The 15,965-nt window shown below is 48.8% G+C and overlaps 1 protein-coding gene, 1 long non-coding RNA gene and 4 other non-coding genes across 6 annotated transcripts in view; 1 reads left to right on the top strand and 5 right to left on the bottom strand.

Moving 5' to 3' along the window:
* Positions 1-7: 7 nt before the first annotated feature.
* Positions 8-8,792, bottom strand: LOC133126537 (uncharacterized). The gene is made up of 10 exons (XR_009708542.1): positions 8,667-8,792; positions 7,830-7,883; positions 7,216-7,331; positions 6,339-6,397; positions 5,703-5,818; positions 4,053-4,111; positions 3,417-3,532; positions 1,932-1,990; positions 1,319-1,434; positions 8-99 (listed from the first exon to the last, which is right to left on the bottom strand). It is a non-coding gene; the product is annotated as an uncharacterized LOC133126537 (long non-coding RNA).
* On the bottom strand, positions 1,769-1,886 carry LOC133127811 (small nucleolar RNA SNORA26). Its single transcript, XR_009708673.1, has one exon. It is a non-coding gene; the product is annotated as a small nucleolar RNA SNORA26 (small nucleolar RNA).
* LOC133127809 (small nucleolar RNA SNORA26) lies at positions 3,889-4,006 on the bottom strand. The gene has a single exon (XR_009708671.1). It is a non-coding gene; the product is annotated as a small nucleolar RNA SNORA26 (small nucleolar RNA).
* On the bottom strand, positions 6,175-6,292 carry LOC133127810 (small nucleolar RNA SNORA26). The gene has a single exon (XR_009708672.1). It is a non-coding gene; the product is annotated as a small nucleolar RNA SNORA26 (small nucleolar RNA).
* On the bottom strand, positions 7,666-7,783 carry LOC133127808 (small nucleolar RNA SNORA26). The gene has a single exon (XR_009708670.1). It is a non-coding gene; the product is annotated as a small nucleolar RNA SNORA26 (small nucleolar RNA).
* A 3,715-nt stretch (positions 8,793-12,507) lies between the features above and the next one.
* Positions 12,508-15,965, top strand: part of usp46 (ubiquitin specific peptidase 46) — an 8,955-nt gene continuing 5,497 nt past the window's right edge. Inside the window, exons 1-5 of the mRNA XM_061238833.1 lie at positions 12,508-12,865; positions 14,512-14,592; positions 14,975-15,188; positions 15,322-15,572; positions 15,897-15,965. The exon at positions 15,897-15,965 is cut by the window's right edge and continues 8 nt beyond it. Coding sequence (XP_061094817.1) covers positions 12,830-12,865; positions 14,512-14,592; positions 14,975-15,188; positions 15,322-15,572; positions 15,897-15,965 — 651 coding nt within the window. The 5' untranslated portion in view covers positions 12,508-12,829. The remainder of the gene's footprint in view (positions 12,866-14,511; positions 14,593-14,974; positions 15,189-15,321; positions 15,573-15,896) is intronic.

The following is a 15,965-nucleotide window of genomic DNA, read 5'->3' as shown; positions in this document are numbered from 1 at the left end:
GGCCCCCACCCAACCCAACAGCACCGCCCCCCCACTTTACCTGAGTCTCCCACACACACCCAGGGGCCAGGGCTCATCTCCTCTCTGGAGCCTTGAGCACTGAAAGTACAGATTACACACATTACAGCAACGATTACACACATTACAGCAACAATTACACACATTACAGCAACAATTACACACATTACAGCAACAAGTACACACATTACAGCAACAACTACACACATTACAGCAACGATTACACACATTACAGCAACAACTACACACATTACAGCAACAAGTACACACATTACAGCAACAATTACACACATTACAGCAACAAGTACACACATTACAGCACAAGTATACATGCCTACGCACGCTCACACGCACGCTCACACACACGCTCACACACACGCTCACACACACGCTCACACACACGCTCACACACACGCTCACACACACGCTCACACACACGCTCACACACACGCTCACACACACGCTCACACACACGCTCACACACACGCTCACACACACGCTCACACACACGCTCACACACACGCTCACACACACGCTCACACACACATTCCTGCCCCAGCCATAAGGGCATGTCCCTCCCGACAGGATAGGGGGCAGAGATGGACTCTGCTCCGTGTTTTAGAGAGGAGCTCTCTCCCCCCCTGTGATGGCCAACCCAGGCACCGCCAGCCTGGCTTGGGCAAAGCTATAAGGGGTTCACACACTCACACACTCACCCTGGACAGGGCAAAGCTATAAGGGGTTCACACACTCACCCTGGACAGGGCAAAGCTATAAGGGGTTCACACACCGCACAGGGCAAAGCTATAAGGGGTTCGCACACTCACACACTCACACACTCACACACTCACACACTCACACACTCACACACTCACACACTCACACACTCACACACCCTGGACAGGGCAAAGCTATAAGGGGTTCACACTCACCCTGGACAGGGCAAAGCTTTCTCACACTTGTATATTTGTGAGGACCATGACATAGCTCACACCCCCAGGATAGGCAAAGCTCACACACACACTCACACACTCACACACTCACACACTCACACACTCACACACTCACACACTCACACACACACACACACACACACACACACACTCACACACACTCACACTCACACTCACACTCACACTCACACTCACACACACACTCACACACACACTCACACACACACTCACACACACTCACACACACTCACACACACACACACACACACACACACACACACACACACACACACACACACACACACAGCTTTAAGGGGTTCACACAGCTCTGCACCCCAGATCCTTACCACTCGCAGCAACCTGTGATCGGCTGGTTGAGCCTGGTCCATGCCTATGGCGGCGCAGCACTTGGTGAGCCGTGATCGGCTGGTCTGGTCTGCGGTGACATTGCTCTCTCAGGTCCCTGGGAATGACAGCAGAGTCCAGATCACATGACAGGAACAAAAGCCCAGGAGCCGTGAGGTCACGTCCACAGGAGCACAGCTGAATGTCAACACGCATAGCAGACAGGACACTTTTGGCAACCGTTCTGAGAACGTTAGTGTGGGCAGAAACGCGTAAGACACGTTCGGCCCGAGAGGACCTCCTGCAAGTTTAACCCACTAAGGAGCGACATCATGCCATTAGAATGTTCCTAACCCAAGATTCTACTGCTGAGGTCAAAATCACTAGAGTTCTAGAACACCAGCGTAGAATTTGAAAACATGGAAAAAGCAGAGAGGACGTCGGCCATTTCAGCGTGTGTCTCACGACAGGATCCGAAGCAAGGGGGTAATCCTCCACTTCAGGTTTTAGTGAGAGGTGCTCTGCCCCCCTGTGTTAGCCATTTAAAGCACCGCAGCTTTAAATGGGCAAGTAAGGGGCCCCCACCCAACCCAACAGCACCGCCCCCCACTTTACCTGAGTCTCCCACACACACCCAGGGGCCAGGGCTCATCTCCTCTCTGGAGCCTTGAGCACTGAAAGTACAGATTACACACATTACAGCAACGATTACACACATTACAGCAACGATTACACACATTACAGCAACAATTACACACATTACAGCAACAATTACACACATTACAGCAACAATTACACACATTACAGCAACAATTACACACATTACAGCAACAATTACACACATTACAGCAACAATTACACACATTACAGCAACAAGTATGCTCACGCGCACGCGCACGCTCGCACGCTCACACACTCACACTCACACTCACACTCACACTCACACTCACACTCACACTCACACTCACACTCACACTCACGCTCACGCTCACGCTCACGCTCACACTCACGCTCACACTCACACTCACGCTCACACACACGCTCACACACACGCTCACACACACGCTCACACACACGCTCACACACACGCTCACACACACGCTCACACACACATTCCTGCCCCAGCCATAAGGGCATGTCCCTCCCGACAGGATAGGGGGCAGAGATGGACTCTGCTCCGTGTTTTAGAGAGGAGCTCTCTCCCCCCCTGTGATGGCCAACCCAGGCACCGCCAGCCTGGCTTGGGCAAAGCTATAAGGGGTTCACACACTCACACACTCACCCTGGACAGGGCAAAGCTATAAGGGGTTCACACACTCACCCTGGACAGGGCAAAGCTATAAGGGGTTCACACACCGCACAGGGCAAAGCTATAAGGGGTTCACACACTCACACACTCACACACTCACACACTCACACACTCACACACTCACACACTCACACACTCACACACTCACACACTCACACACCCTGGACAGGGCAAAGCTATAAGGGGTTCACACTCACCCTGGACGGGGCAAAGCTTTCTCACACTTGTATATTTGTGAGGACCATGACATAGCTCACACACCCTAGACACACGCAAAGCTCTCACACCCCCAGGATAGGCAAAGCTCACTCACACACTCACTCACACACTCACTCACACACACACTCACACACTCACTCACACACTCACTCACACACTCACTCACACACTCACTCACACACTCACTCACACACTCACTCACACACTCACTCACACACACACTCACTCACACACTCACTCACACACACACTCACTCACACACTCACTCACACACTCACTCACACACTCACTCACACACTCACTCACACACTCACTCACACACTCACTCACACACTCACTCACACACTCACTCACACACTCACACTCACACTCACACTCACACTCACACACTCACTCACACACTCACTCACACACTCACTCACACACTCACTCACACACTCACTCACACACTCACTCACACACTCACTCACACACTCACTCACACACTCACTCACACACTCACTCACACACTCACTCACACACTCACACACAGCTTTAAGGGGTTCACACAGCTCTGCACCCCAGATCCTTACCACTCGCAGCAACCTGTGATCGGCTGGTTGAGCCTGGTCCATGCCTATGGCGGCGCAGCACTTGGTGAGCCGTGATCGGCTGGTCTGGTCTGCGGTGACATTGCTCTCTCAGGTCCCTGGGAATGACAGCAGAGTCCAGATCACATGACAGCAGAGTCCAGATCACATGACAGGAACAAAAGCCCAGGAGCCGTGAGGTCACGTCCACAGGAGCACAGCTGAATGTCAACACGCATAGCAGACAGGACACTTTTGGCAACCGTTCTGAGAACGTTAGTGTGGGCAGAAACGCGTAAGACACGTTCGGCCCGAGAGGACCTCCTGCAAGTTTAACCCACTAAGGAGCGACATCATGCCATTAGAATGTTCCTAACCCAAGATTCTACTGCTGAGGTCAAAATCACTAGAGTTCTAGAACACCAGCGTAGAATTTGAAAACATGGAAAAAGCAGAGAGGACGTCGGCCATTTCAGCGTGTGTCTCACGACAGGATCCGAAGCAAGGTGGTAATCCTCCACTTCAGGTTTTAGTGAGAGGTGCTCTGCCCCCCTGTGTTAGCCATTTAAAGCACCGCAGCTTTAAATGGGCAAGTAAGGGGCCCCCACCCAACCCAACAGCACCGCCCCCCCACTTTACCTGAGTCTCCCACACACACCCAGGGGCCAGGGCTCATCTCCTCTCTGGAGCCTTGAGCACTGAAAGTACAGATTACACACATTACAGCAACGATTACACACATTACAGCAACGATTACACACATTACAGCAACAATTACACACATTACAGCAACAATTACACACATTACAGCAACAATTACACACATTACAGCAACAATTACACACATTACAGCAACAATTACACACATTACAGCAACAATTACACACATTACAGCAACAATTACACACATTACAGCAACAAGTATGCACACGCTCACGCGCACGCTCACACACTCACACTCACACTCACACTCACACTCACACTCACACTCACACTCACACTCACACTCACACTCACACACACGCTCACACACACGCTCACACACACGCTCACACACGCTCACACACACGCTCACACACACATTCCTGCCCCAGCCATAAGGGCATGTCCCTCCCGACAGGATAGGGGGCAGAGATGGACTCTGCTCCGTGTTTTAGAGAGGAGCTCTCTCCCCCCCTGTGATGGCCAACCCAGGCACCGCCAGCCTGGCTTGGGCAAAGCTATAAGGGGTTCACACACTCACACACTCACCCTGGACAGGGCAAAGCTATAAGGGGTTCACACACTCACCCTGGACAGGGCAAAGCTATAAGGGGTTCACACACCGCACAGGGCAAAGCTATAAGGGGTTCACACACTCACACACTCACACACTCACACACTCACACACTCACACACTCACACACTCACACACCCACACACCCACACACCCACACACCCTGGACAGGGCAAAGCTATAAGGGGTTCACACTCACCCTGGACGGGGCAAAGCTTTCTCACACTTGTATATTTGTGAGGACCATGACATAGCTCACACACCCTAGACACACGCAAAGCTCTCACACCCCCAGGATAGGCAAAGCTCACACACACACTCACTCACACACTCACTCACACACTCACTCACACACTCACTCACACACTCACTCACACACTCACTCACACACTCACTCACACACTCACTCACACACTCACTCACTCACACACTCACTCACTCACACACTCACTCACACACTCACTCACACACTCACTCACACACTCACTCACACACTCACTCACACACTCACTCACACACTCACTCACACACTCACTCACACACTCACTCACTCACACACTCACTCACACACTCACTCACACACTCACTCACACACTCACTCACACACTCACTCACACACTCACTCACACACTCACTCACACACTCACTCACACACTCACTCACACACTCACTCACACACTCACTCACACACTCACTCACACACTCACTCACACACACACTCACTCACACACTCACTCACACACTCACTCACACACTCACTCACACACTCACTCACACACTCACTCACACACTCACTCACACACTCACTCACACACTCACTCACACACTCACTCACACACTCACTCACACACTCACTCACACACTCACTCACACACTCACTCACACACTCACTCACACACTCACTCACACACTCACTCACACACTCACACACACACACACACACACACACACACACACACACACACACACACAGCTTTAAGGGGTTCACACAGCTCTGCACCCCAGATCCTTACCACTCGCAGCAACCTGTGATCGGCTGGTTGAGCCTGGTCCATGCCTATGGCGGCGCAGCACTTGGTGAGCCGTGATCGGCTGGTCTGGTCTGCGGTGACATTGCTCTCTCAGGTCCCTGGGAATGACAGCAGAGTCCAGATCACATGACAGCAGAGTCCAGATCACATGACAGGAACAAAAGCCCAGGAGCCGTGAGGTCACGTCCACAGGAGCACAGGTGAATGTCAACACGCATAGCAGACAGGACACTTTTGGCAACCGTTCTGAGAACGTTAGTGTGGGCAGAAACGCGTAAGACACGTTCGGCCCGAGAGGACCTCCTGCAAGTTTAACCCACTAAGGAGCGACATCATGCCATTAGAATGTTCCTAACCCAAGATTCTACTGCTGAGGTCAAAATCACTAGAGTTCTAGAACACCAGCGTAGAATTTGAAAACATGGAAAAAGCAGAGAGGACGTCGGCCATTTCAGCGTGTGTCTCACGACAGGATCCGAAGCAAGGGGGTAATCCTCCACTTCAGGTTTTAGTGAGAGGTGCTCTGCCCCCCTGTGTTAGCCATTTAAAGCACCGCAGCTTTAAATGGGCAAGTAAGGGGCCCCCACCCAACCCAACAGCACCGCCCCCCCACTTTACCTGAGTCTCCCACACACACCCAGGGGCCAGGGCTCATCTCCTCTCTGGAGCCTTGAGCACTGAAAGTACAGATTACACACATTACAGCAACGATTACACACATTACAGCAACAATTACACACATTACAGCAACAATTACACACATTACAGCAACAATTACACACATTACAGCAACAATTACACACATTACAGCAACAATTACACACATTACAGCAACAAGTATGCACACGCTCACGCGCACGCTCACACGCACGCTCACACGCACGCTCACACGCACGCTCACACGCACGCTCACACGCACGCTCACACGCACGCTCACACGCACGCTCACACGCTCACACACACGCTCACACACACATTCCTGCCCCAGCCATAAGGGCATGTCCCTCCCGACAGGATAGGGGGCAGAGATGGACTCTGCTCCGTGTTTTAGAGAGGAGCTCTCTCCCCCCCTGTGATGGCCAACCCAGGCACCGCCAGCCTGGCTTGGGCAAAGCTATAAGGGGTTCACACACTCACACACTCACACACTCACACACTCACACACTCACACACTCACACACTCACACACTCACACACCCTGGACAGGGCAAAGCTATAAGGGGTTCACACTCACCCTGGACAGGGAAAAGCTTTCTCACACTTGGATATTTGTGAGGACCATGACATAGCTCACACACCCTAGACACACGCAAAGCTCTCGCACACCCCCAGGATAGGCAAAGTTCACACACACACTCACACTCACACTCACACTCACACTCACACTCACACTCACACTCACACTCACACTCACACACACACTCACACACACACTCACACACACACAGCAAAGCTTAAAGGGGTTCACACTCAGCTCTGCACCCCAGATCCTTACCACTCGCAGCAACCTGTGATCGGCTGGTTGAGCCTGGTCCATGCCTATGGCGGCGCAGCACTTGGTGAGCCGTGATCGGCTGGTCTGGTCTGCGGTGACATTGCTCTCTCAGGTCCCTGGGAATGACAGCAGAGTCCAGATCACATGACAGGAACAAAAGCCCAGGAGCCGTGAGGTCACGTCCACAGGAGCACAGGTAAATGTCAACACGCATAGCAGACAGGACACTTTTGGCAACCGTTCTGAGAACGTTAGTGTGGGCAGAAACGCGTAAGACACGTTCGGCCCGAGAGGACCTCCTGCAAGTTTAACCCACCAAGGAGCGACATCATGCCATTAGAATGTTCCTAACCCAAGATTCTACTGCTGAGGTCAAAATCACTAGAGTTCTAGAACACCAGCGTAGAATTTGAAAACATGGAAAAAGCAGAGAGGACGTCGGCCATTTCAGCGTGTGTCTCACGACAGGATCCGAAGCAAGGTGGTAATCCTCCACTTCAGGTTTTAGTGAGAGGTGCTCTGCCCCCCTGTGTTAGCCATTTAAAGCACCGCAGCTTTAAATGGGCAAGTAAGGGGCCCCCACCCAACCCAACAGCACCGCCCCCCCACTTTACCTGAGTCTCCCACACCAGGGGCTAGGGCTCATCTCCTCTCTGGAGCCTTGAGCACTGAAAGTACAGATTACACACATTACAGCAACGATTACACACATTACAGCAACGATTACACGCGCCGGCATCTCAAATCAACAGAGTTGAGAGATTCAGCAGTCCGGGAAATACGACGTTTCGACCAGGTGATACTCCTGCACATCACGACGGCAAATCGCGTGAGTTTCATCGGTAAACTACAGGGCCTACACACTCCACTTCCAGCCGTGTGAGGCATTGCCGATTTATTTGGGATGTCTGCACACCAAGTTAATAGAGTATATTATAGATTTCCCAAAATAGTCAAATCTCGTTCACATACGTGCTTGCGGTGGCTCAAGTAAAGTGCGCCTTTTTAAACTGTCACCGATCACCATATATGTTTGGCTCAATATGCGATATAACACACAGGTTAGCAGGGCACGGCAGTTCGTTCCTACATGGACACGTGGGGTCTAGTTAGCTGCACTCGCGAACTTTTAAGTTCATGTAAGCGACAACCAGCACTTAGTTACACATCATGCAACGCGAAAAGCCGTTTAGTTGGACATTAATTTAATCTGCATGCACACAACAAACGTATATGCACTATTCTACAACTTCTGGCATAAGTTAGCCAGCTAGCTAGCTAGCTACCTACCTAACCTTACCCAAGCTAGCTAAAGTTGAGCCAATTCCAGCCAGTAAAATTAGCTCGATACAAACTTGAGCTAAAGTTTAATGTCTCTCGATTAAACAGGATACCAATACTGATATGAATTTGACCATTAAAACCATTAAAACCCGAGACACAATACGTACACAAATTTAGCGTGAACAAAGCAGGCCCACTGGAGCGGCAGCACGGCACGACTGCTCCCCGCGGTGGCCGAAGCGAAAGGACGCAGTACGACAAAGCGCACGCACGAGCTGCCAGGCGCGGGGCATTCTGGGAAACACTGTTCTCACAGACATGCGCGATAGCCAGACGTGTATTTCGATACACCATATACAAATAACACGGCGAACCTTAGATAACATTACCCAACATAGGGGTGGTGTTGAAGAAGAAAGTGCTACTCGAGTTTCAAGGGCGATTTTATTTAGACTATGTTAGTTACAGGGTGACGGTATTTGAAAGGGTTCCACTGAGGTGCTATTGGCGTCAGGACTATGGACATTTGGCAGCTGTTTGCAGGAGAGGTGTGCACAGGTGTAGAAGGTGTGGGAGCAGTGGAGGCTCCTCCATAGAGGTGGAGGAGGCCTGGCCTCCCCAATAATTTGAGAGAAGAGAGAGATTAAAAAAAAAACAATAAATATATTTATTTTATTTATTTATTTTAACAAAAAACATATTTTTTATTTTTTATATTCATATTATTTTAGTTTTGTTCATAAATCTAAATTTTCCCATGGCTAAAACCCAATATTGCAATTGTAAAGCAACAGGCCAGATTTCCCTATCAGTTTGTATTAAGGGAGGCCAGGCCAGGCCTCCCCTAGGGAATGAGATTCTCATAGAAGTCAATGTAATGCATTTTTTTTCATGCCAATATGTGATTGGCCAGATCACTGAAAATGGGTGGGCAACGGAGGCCTGGCCTCACCATGCATTGTGTCCAGGGCTGAAAGATTGACATTTTGTTCGTCCAATCACATGCTACTGGTTCATTTGGAATCAACTATCCTTTCCTTTCCTATTCAACACAGAAGGCATTTTGAGAATTCGCTAGTCACTTCAGTCAAACAAACACTCGCCATAGTGGCTACGAGTGTCCTATCAACTTGTGCTTTTCAGGAAATTTAGAGAACGCCCCTGGCTATCATCCCTGGAGTTTATAGCTCATTTGGCCAAACACTTTTGCTTAAAACTACCTCGGAAGTCGGCGAGATTCTAGCGCAATTTGAGATCTTGGGCTGGAGATATGCAGATTCCAGATACTAGGGAGTGAAAATGACATTCAATAGGTCATGTTAGACACCATTTGGGATTTATTGAACAGTTTTATTTTTAATGTAGTCCATTTCGTTTTATTACAAGTCAATTTAATAATCTTCCATATCAAATTACCGAATTGTTGCTCTGTGAGGAAATTCACTCTAAATACGAATAGAGTGCTGCCCTCTAGTGGATAACGTTAACGTTAGATAAAGCCAACTGGAACCATATTTTTACATATTTTATATTAAATATATTGAATAAAACTACATATGATAAAGAAAGTGTTATCTTATCTTTTTTATATGCTAAACTTGATTAAATTGGTGATTACATGTTGAAGCTGTAGAAGAATGAAAAATGTAAGCTAAACAAAATTGTTTTTAACTACATAATTAAAATTCCTGCCTTTTACACATGTTCACTTGGCATTTATATTACATCCAAATGTCATTTCTCAGCTTAATTATCAGGCAGGCTCATAGACTTACAGCAATGTCATTTCTTCAGGAAGGCACAAGGCTAAGCTCTGCACAATGAATTTCATCAGCCAGAACTTTCTGACTGTAGCTTACACTCCAAATAGTATGCCTTTGGCCAGCACAAAGACAGATAAGAGAACAGGGAACATTCCATCGCGAGTGAAGTGAGCAAGCGGAAAAAAATGGCCTCCTCAATTCTGGAAGTCACCAGCCTCCACTGTGTGGGAGGGATATTCACAGGAAGACTGCACATTGGCTAAAGATGAGGCTGGTTGTTGTCACTGTGGGGGGAATCACGGAGAGGGAGCAGAGAGAGGGAGCAGAGAGGTGTGAGAGCAGAGAGAGGGAGCAGAGAGGTGTGAGAGCAGAGAGAGGGAGCAGAGAGGTGTGAGAGCAGAGAGAGGGAGCAGAGAGAGGGAGCAGAGTGGTGTGAGAGCTGAGTGGTGTGAGAGCAGAGAGAGGGAGCAGAGAGAGAGCAGAGTGGTGTGAGAGCAGAGAGGTGTGAGAGCAGAGAGAGGGAGCAGAGTGGTGTGAGAGCAGAGTGGTGTGAGAGCAGAGAGAGGGAGCAGAGAGGTGTGAGAGCAGAGAGAGGGAGCAGAGTGGTGTGAGAGCAGAGAGAGGGAGCAGAGAGGTGTGAGAGCAGAGAGAGGGAGCAGAGAGGTGTGAGAGCAGAGAGGGAGCAGAGAGGTGTGAGAGCAGAGTGGTGTGAGAGCAGAGAGGTGTGAGAGCAGACAGAGAGAGGGAGCAGAGAGGTGTGAGAGCGGAGTGGTGTGAGAGCAGAGAGGTGTGAGAGCAGAGAGAGGGAGCAGAGAGGTGTGAGAGCAGAGTGGTGTGAGAGCAGAGAGAGGAAGCAGAGAGGTGTGAGAGGAGGGAGAGGGAGCAGAGTGGTGTGAGAGCAGAGAGAGGGAGCAGAGTGGTGTGAGAGCAGAGTGGTGTGAGAGCAGAGAGAGGGAGCAGAGAGGTGTGAGAGCAGAGAGAGGGAGCAGAGTGGTGTGAGAGCAGAGAGAGGGAGCAGAGAGGTGTGAGAGCAGAGAGGCGTGAGAGCAGAGAGAGGGAGCAGAGTGGTGTGAGAGCAGAGAGAGGGGATTGGTTATTTGTGTTGTTGTCACCTTCCTGTCAGCTTTGACCAGTCTGGCCATTCTCCATTCACCTCCCTCATTAACAAGGGAGGTTTTTGCCCACAGAACTGCGGCTCACTGGATGTTTTTTGTTTTTCGCACCATTCTCTGCAAACCCTAGAGACATTTCTGCATGAAAATCCCAGCAGATCAGCAGTTTCTGAGATATTCAAACCTGGCACCAACTGGCACCAACAATCATTCCATGGTCCAAGTCACTTAGATCACATTTCTTCCCCATTCTGACATTTGGTCTGAAAAAAAAGTTGAACTGATTACTGTGCATCATCACATAAAGAGCTGATTACTGTGTCTTCACATGTTATTTGAATTCTGTGGACTTTTGTCTGGTTTGTTGTCCGAACATAACTTTGCATGTTTATGTGTACACAGAAGATATACAAAAGCACTAAAACACATTATGGAAAGAAATAATTTTGCTGGCTAATATCCACTAAAATGTTGGCAAAGCATATTCATAAATGGCATGGTGTACATTTTGTGTTCAAATGCAATATTTTCAAAATACACAGAGTATGTTATGTAACTGTACTCCCAGCATGTTTATATGTCAAGCAGCCTTGAGGAAAATCCAATTGGTATTATAAAATAAAATGCTATTTATATTGAGAAAATGGGCGAATGAGGGAGGCATCATTTGTAATCTGCTTTCGATAAAAGCCCTGCAGTCCATTTTTACACACTGCTTCCTTTAAATAAAAACATGTAACTGGATGTGCAAATTCAAATGGTTATAAAAAAATCAAGGCATTTCTTCAACATACTTGGCATGAAATTGTGATGCAGGTACATATTGGTGTTATGCACTTTTTGTTTCAAGACAACGCCAAACATGTACATAGTAGTGGGGAACGCGATCATCCAAGAACCAAAGCCGTGCTTCATGCGTACTGTAGCAATTATGCTTTACTCTCAAAAGCACACATTCGTGCTGCATGCACCTTCCCTAAACTTCCCGTTTTCATTTTCACTGTCCTGGTGGCGATCTAATTGGTCAGAAACCAGTTTACCAGTCATTTAGAGATTGTGATTGGTTCTGCACCAAGTCCATCACGGTACAGACCCACGGTCTTGACAGAAACCACTGCGCTTTTATCATTTTTGGTGGGCGGGACGTGTGTTTTCTAGTTTACGGGTTCTAATCCAAATCCAAGCAACCTGCCACGACTATCGATGTTTACTGAATTATACCGGTTATACTAGACATAATTATACTAGACAATAGACCTTTATTTGTTCGCATCAGTGCTTACCGTTACCGCACCACCGCCTGTCTGATTTCGGTCGCGACAGGGGTTGTTTTGAAAACTGCATGTTGCAGTCTGGGCCCCCGACTGTGACTGCGGAGGAGCGTTTCCAGCGTCATCCGGCTCGTAATGATGTTTATTTTATGAAGATGGCGTTGAGAGGGACTCTGTAAACTAAATGACTGTCAGAAACATCGCCTCCATTTGTAATATGGTAAGTAAAGTGATAACTTCCTGAAGAACGGAGATAGCGAGCCTGCTAGCTACACGTCATGTGTCTGCGTTGGCTAACGATGATGTTACTCTTGTGGTATAAAGATATATAACGTTAGCACGTAGGCAGTAACACACACGACTGACTACGTGAGCCTTTTAAAGATGCTCACTATGTGTGATCGTGTCGGAAGTAGCTTTTGTCGCTAGCTAACATTAGGTCTATGCCCCAAGCCTGCGGGACTTAGCTATGTTAGCTACACAAGTCTGAGACGGGTCACTGGCTGCCGCCAGGCATCACGTTAGCTAACAATCACATACTTTTTTTTGAGCAACTGCTGTTGGGCCGAGTTATGCATGTTACCTGACACGATTAGCTACCTCATCAGCTGATTGTGATCACTATGGTTATCATGAATCGCTTCAGACTTCATGATCTACAGAACTGTTTTTGAACTTATTTTGCAAGGTGCACGATCGAGAGGGCCGCTTCAATTGCCGAACTAGGCTAATCTGTGCTTAAATGGTGCCCCGTGTTTTGCTGTGTTGCCACAGTTGCGCACACGTACGGACAGTACCTAAATCCAAGCCATAGATTTAGACCGGACTATGAAGTCGTGTTGTGGATGTATGATGTGACGTATTCTAAACAAGTTAACGTGGATACCGCTATAGTCATTCGTTTTAACGGAATATTTAGGAAAAATGCGATCTTGAAAATAATTGCGCTGCGCTAATCATAGGGCGTATACCACAGGTGAGACGGCAGTCAATACGTAACGTGAGGTTACATACCCTGGCACCTCTCGCGTCATGTCCGGGAAACTTCCACCGTACGCTTGTGTAATAAAGGCCCGTAAGCTTGCAGATACTACCAAACAAAATAAAGTGAAAACGTGAAGATCAGATTTTTTTTTGTTAGCTTAGTGTTTACTTCCTGCTCCTAGGCCACGGGTAACTGATCCGACCACCAGGTGAGGAAAGTGGCCAAGGATTTATAAATGGAAAAGGTGGCAGCTACCCATCTCTCTCTCACCAGCACCCGGAAAGACCAGAGATAATTTGTCCACCAGATTGCTTTTCCTCCTGTTCCACCTGTGGATCATTTGGTGACCGTATGCCCTCCTGGCTGTGTGTGTCCTTAGCCTGCAGTGCAAATCATTTTGGGATCAATAGTTACGAATATGCGTGGCCTGCAAATGAGGGCTGGAAGTGTGTGTGAGAGAGAGTGTGAGACTGTGTGAGTGTGTTGTGCATGCTGTGTGTGTGTGTGTGTGTGTGTGTGTGTGAGAGACTGCGAGAGAGAGAGAGAGAGAGTGTGTGTGCATGTTGTGTGTGCGGGTGTGCTGTGTGTGTGTGTGAGAGAGAGAGTGTGTGTGCATGTTGTGTGTGAGTGAGTGAGTCTACATATAGTGGGGAAAAAGTGTTTACCCCCTGATTTCCTCTATTACTGATTTACTTTTTCACAGGGTGAGTTGGGTTAAAAAAAAAAAGAAAAAGAAATAATATTACATTTTGTCAAAAAAATATGAAACCATTCAGTGTGACAAATATGCAATAATGGAGGAAATCAGGAAGGGGGCATTGTGACATTGTGTGTGTGACATTGTGTGTGTGACATTGTGTGTTCCCTCCCTCCTCCCTCAGGGCACCAATGCCTCCGCTCTGGAGAAAGACATTGGTCCGGAGCAGTTTCCAATCAATGAACACTACTTCGGATTGGTCAACGTAAGTGTCAGTCATTTCTATCACCTCTGTCAATTGGATGTGACCACTTTAAATAGCTAAAGCCTGGTTTATACTTGCAATACATTTTCAACTGAAAAAACACATTTACTCAGTGTAGCCGTCGTGATTGGACGGCCAGATGGAACACTGTCATTGTCTTAGATAGGCTATGCCAGAAATTTACTTGTTACCTTGGAGACAACGGAACCCTCATCACAGACGTTTGCTGAAGTATAAATGCAAAACGCCTTGGGAAAGCTCATGCATGTAAATAGTGTTTTTTGGGTGGTGCTTCTCTGTCTGAGGTGTAAATAATGTTTGCTGGGTGGTGTTTCTCTGTCTGAGGTGTAAATAATGTTTGGTTTCTCTGTGTTTTTCCCAGTTTGGCAACACGTGCTACTGCAACTCCGTGCTGCAGGCGTTGTACTTCTGCCGGCCGTTCCGGGAGAACGTCCTGGCCTACAAGGCCCAGCAGAAGAAGAAGGAGAACCTCCTGACCTGCCTGGCGGACCTGTTCCACAGCATCGCCACGCAGAAGAAGAAGGTGGGCGTCATCCCACCCAAGAAGTTCATCTCCCGTCTGCGCAAGGAGAACGGTGAGGGGCGGGGCTACTGCTCAGACACCATGGGAGGGGGAGGGGCTATGGTGAGGGGGCGGGGCTACTGTACACACACCATGGGGAGGAGCTGTGGTGATTATCTATGGTGTCCCTCTACTGCCCCCTGCAGACCTGTTTGATAACTACATGCAGCAGGACGCCCATGAGTTCCTGAACTACCTGCTGAACACCGTCGCTGACACGCTGCAGGACGAGGCCCGCCTGGACACGCCCAACGGCCGTCTGCGCAACGGCACCGTCGCCATGGAGACCGAGCCCGACAACCAGGCCGAGCCCGACAACCAGGCCGAGCCCACCTGGGTGCACGACATCTTCCAGGGAACACTGACCAATGAGACGCGCTGCCTCAACTGCGAGACTGTAAGCCCCTCCCCAGTGAGCCCCTCCCCAGTGAGCCCCTCCCCAGTGAGCCCCCCCTCCCCCTCAGTGAGCCCCCCCCTCAGTGAGCCAATTTCCAAACATTCAAAATACAAAATGCAAAGAACTGATTTGTTTTTTTATGATTCTTTTTTTGATTTTTATAAACTTCATTTAATTATCTTTGCACATTCCTAAGATTATTTTGCATAGTACTATACATACATACACACACTCAAACATACTCAGTACTGTACGTACACACAGACACACTCTCACGCACGCACACACACTCCGTATGTGACAGTATGGTGTCGCCCCCTGCAGGTCAGCAGTAAGGATGAGGACTTCCTGGACCTTTCTGTGGACGTCGAGCAGAACACCTCGATAACACAC

The sequence above is a fragment of the Conger conger genome, chromosome 4, assembly GCF_963514075.1.
Source record: "Conger conger chromosome 4, fConCon1.1, whole genome shotgun sequence".
In the NCBI taxonomy this organism is placed as follows: domain Eukaryota; kingdom Metazoa; phylum Chordata; class Actinopteri; order Anguilliformes; family Congridae; genus Conger; species Conger conger.
The sequence above is the reverse complement of the archived record's forward strand: the minus strand, read 5'-3'. Positions and strand labels throughout refer to the sequence as shown.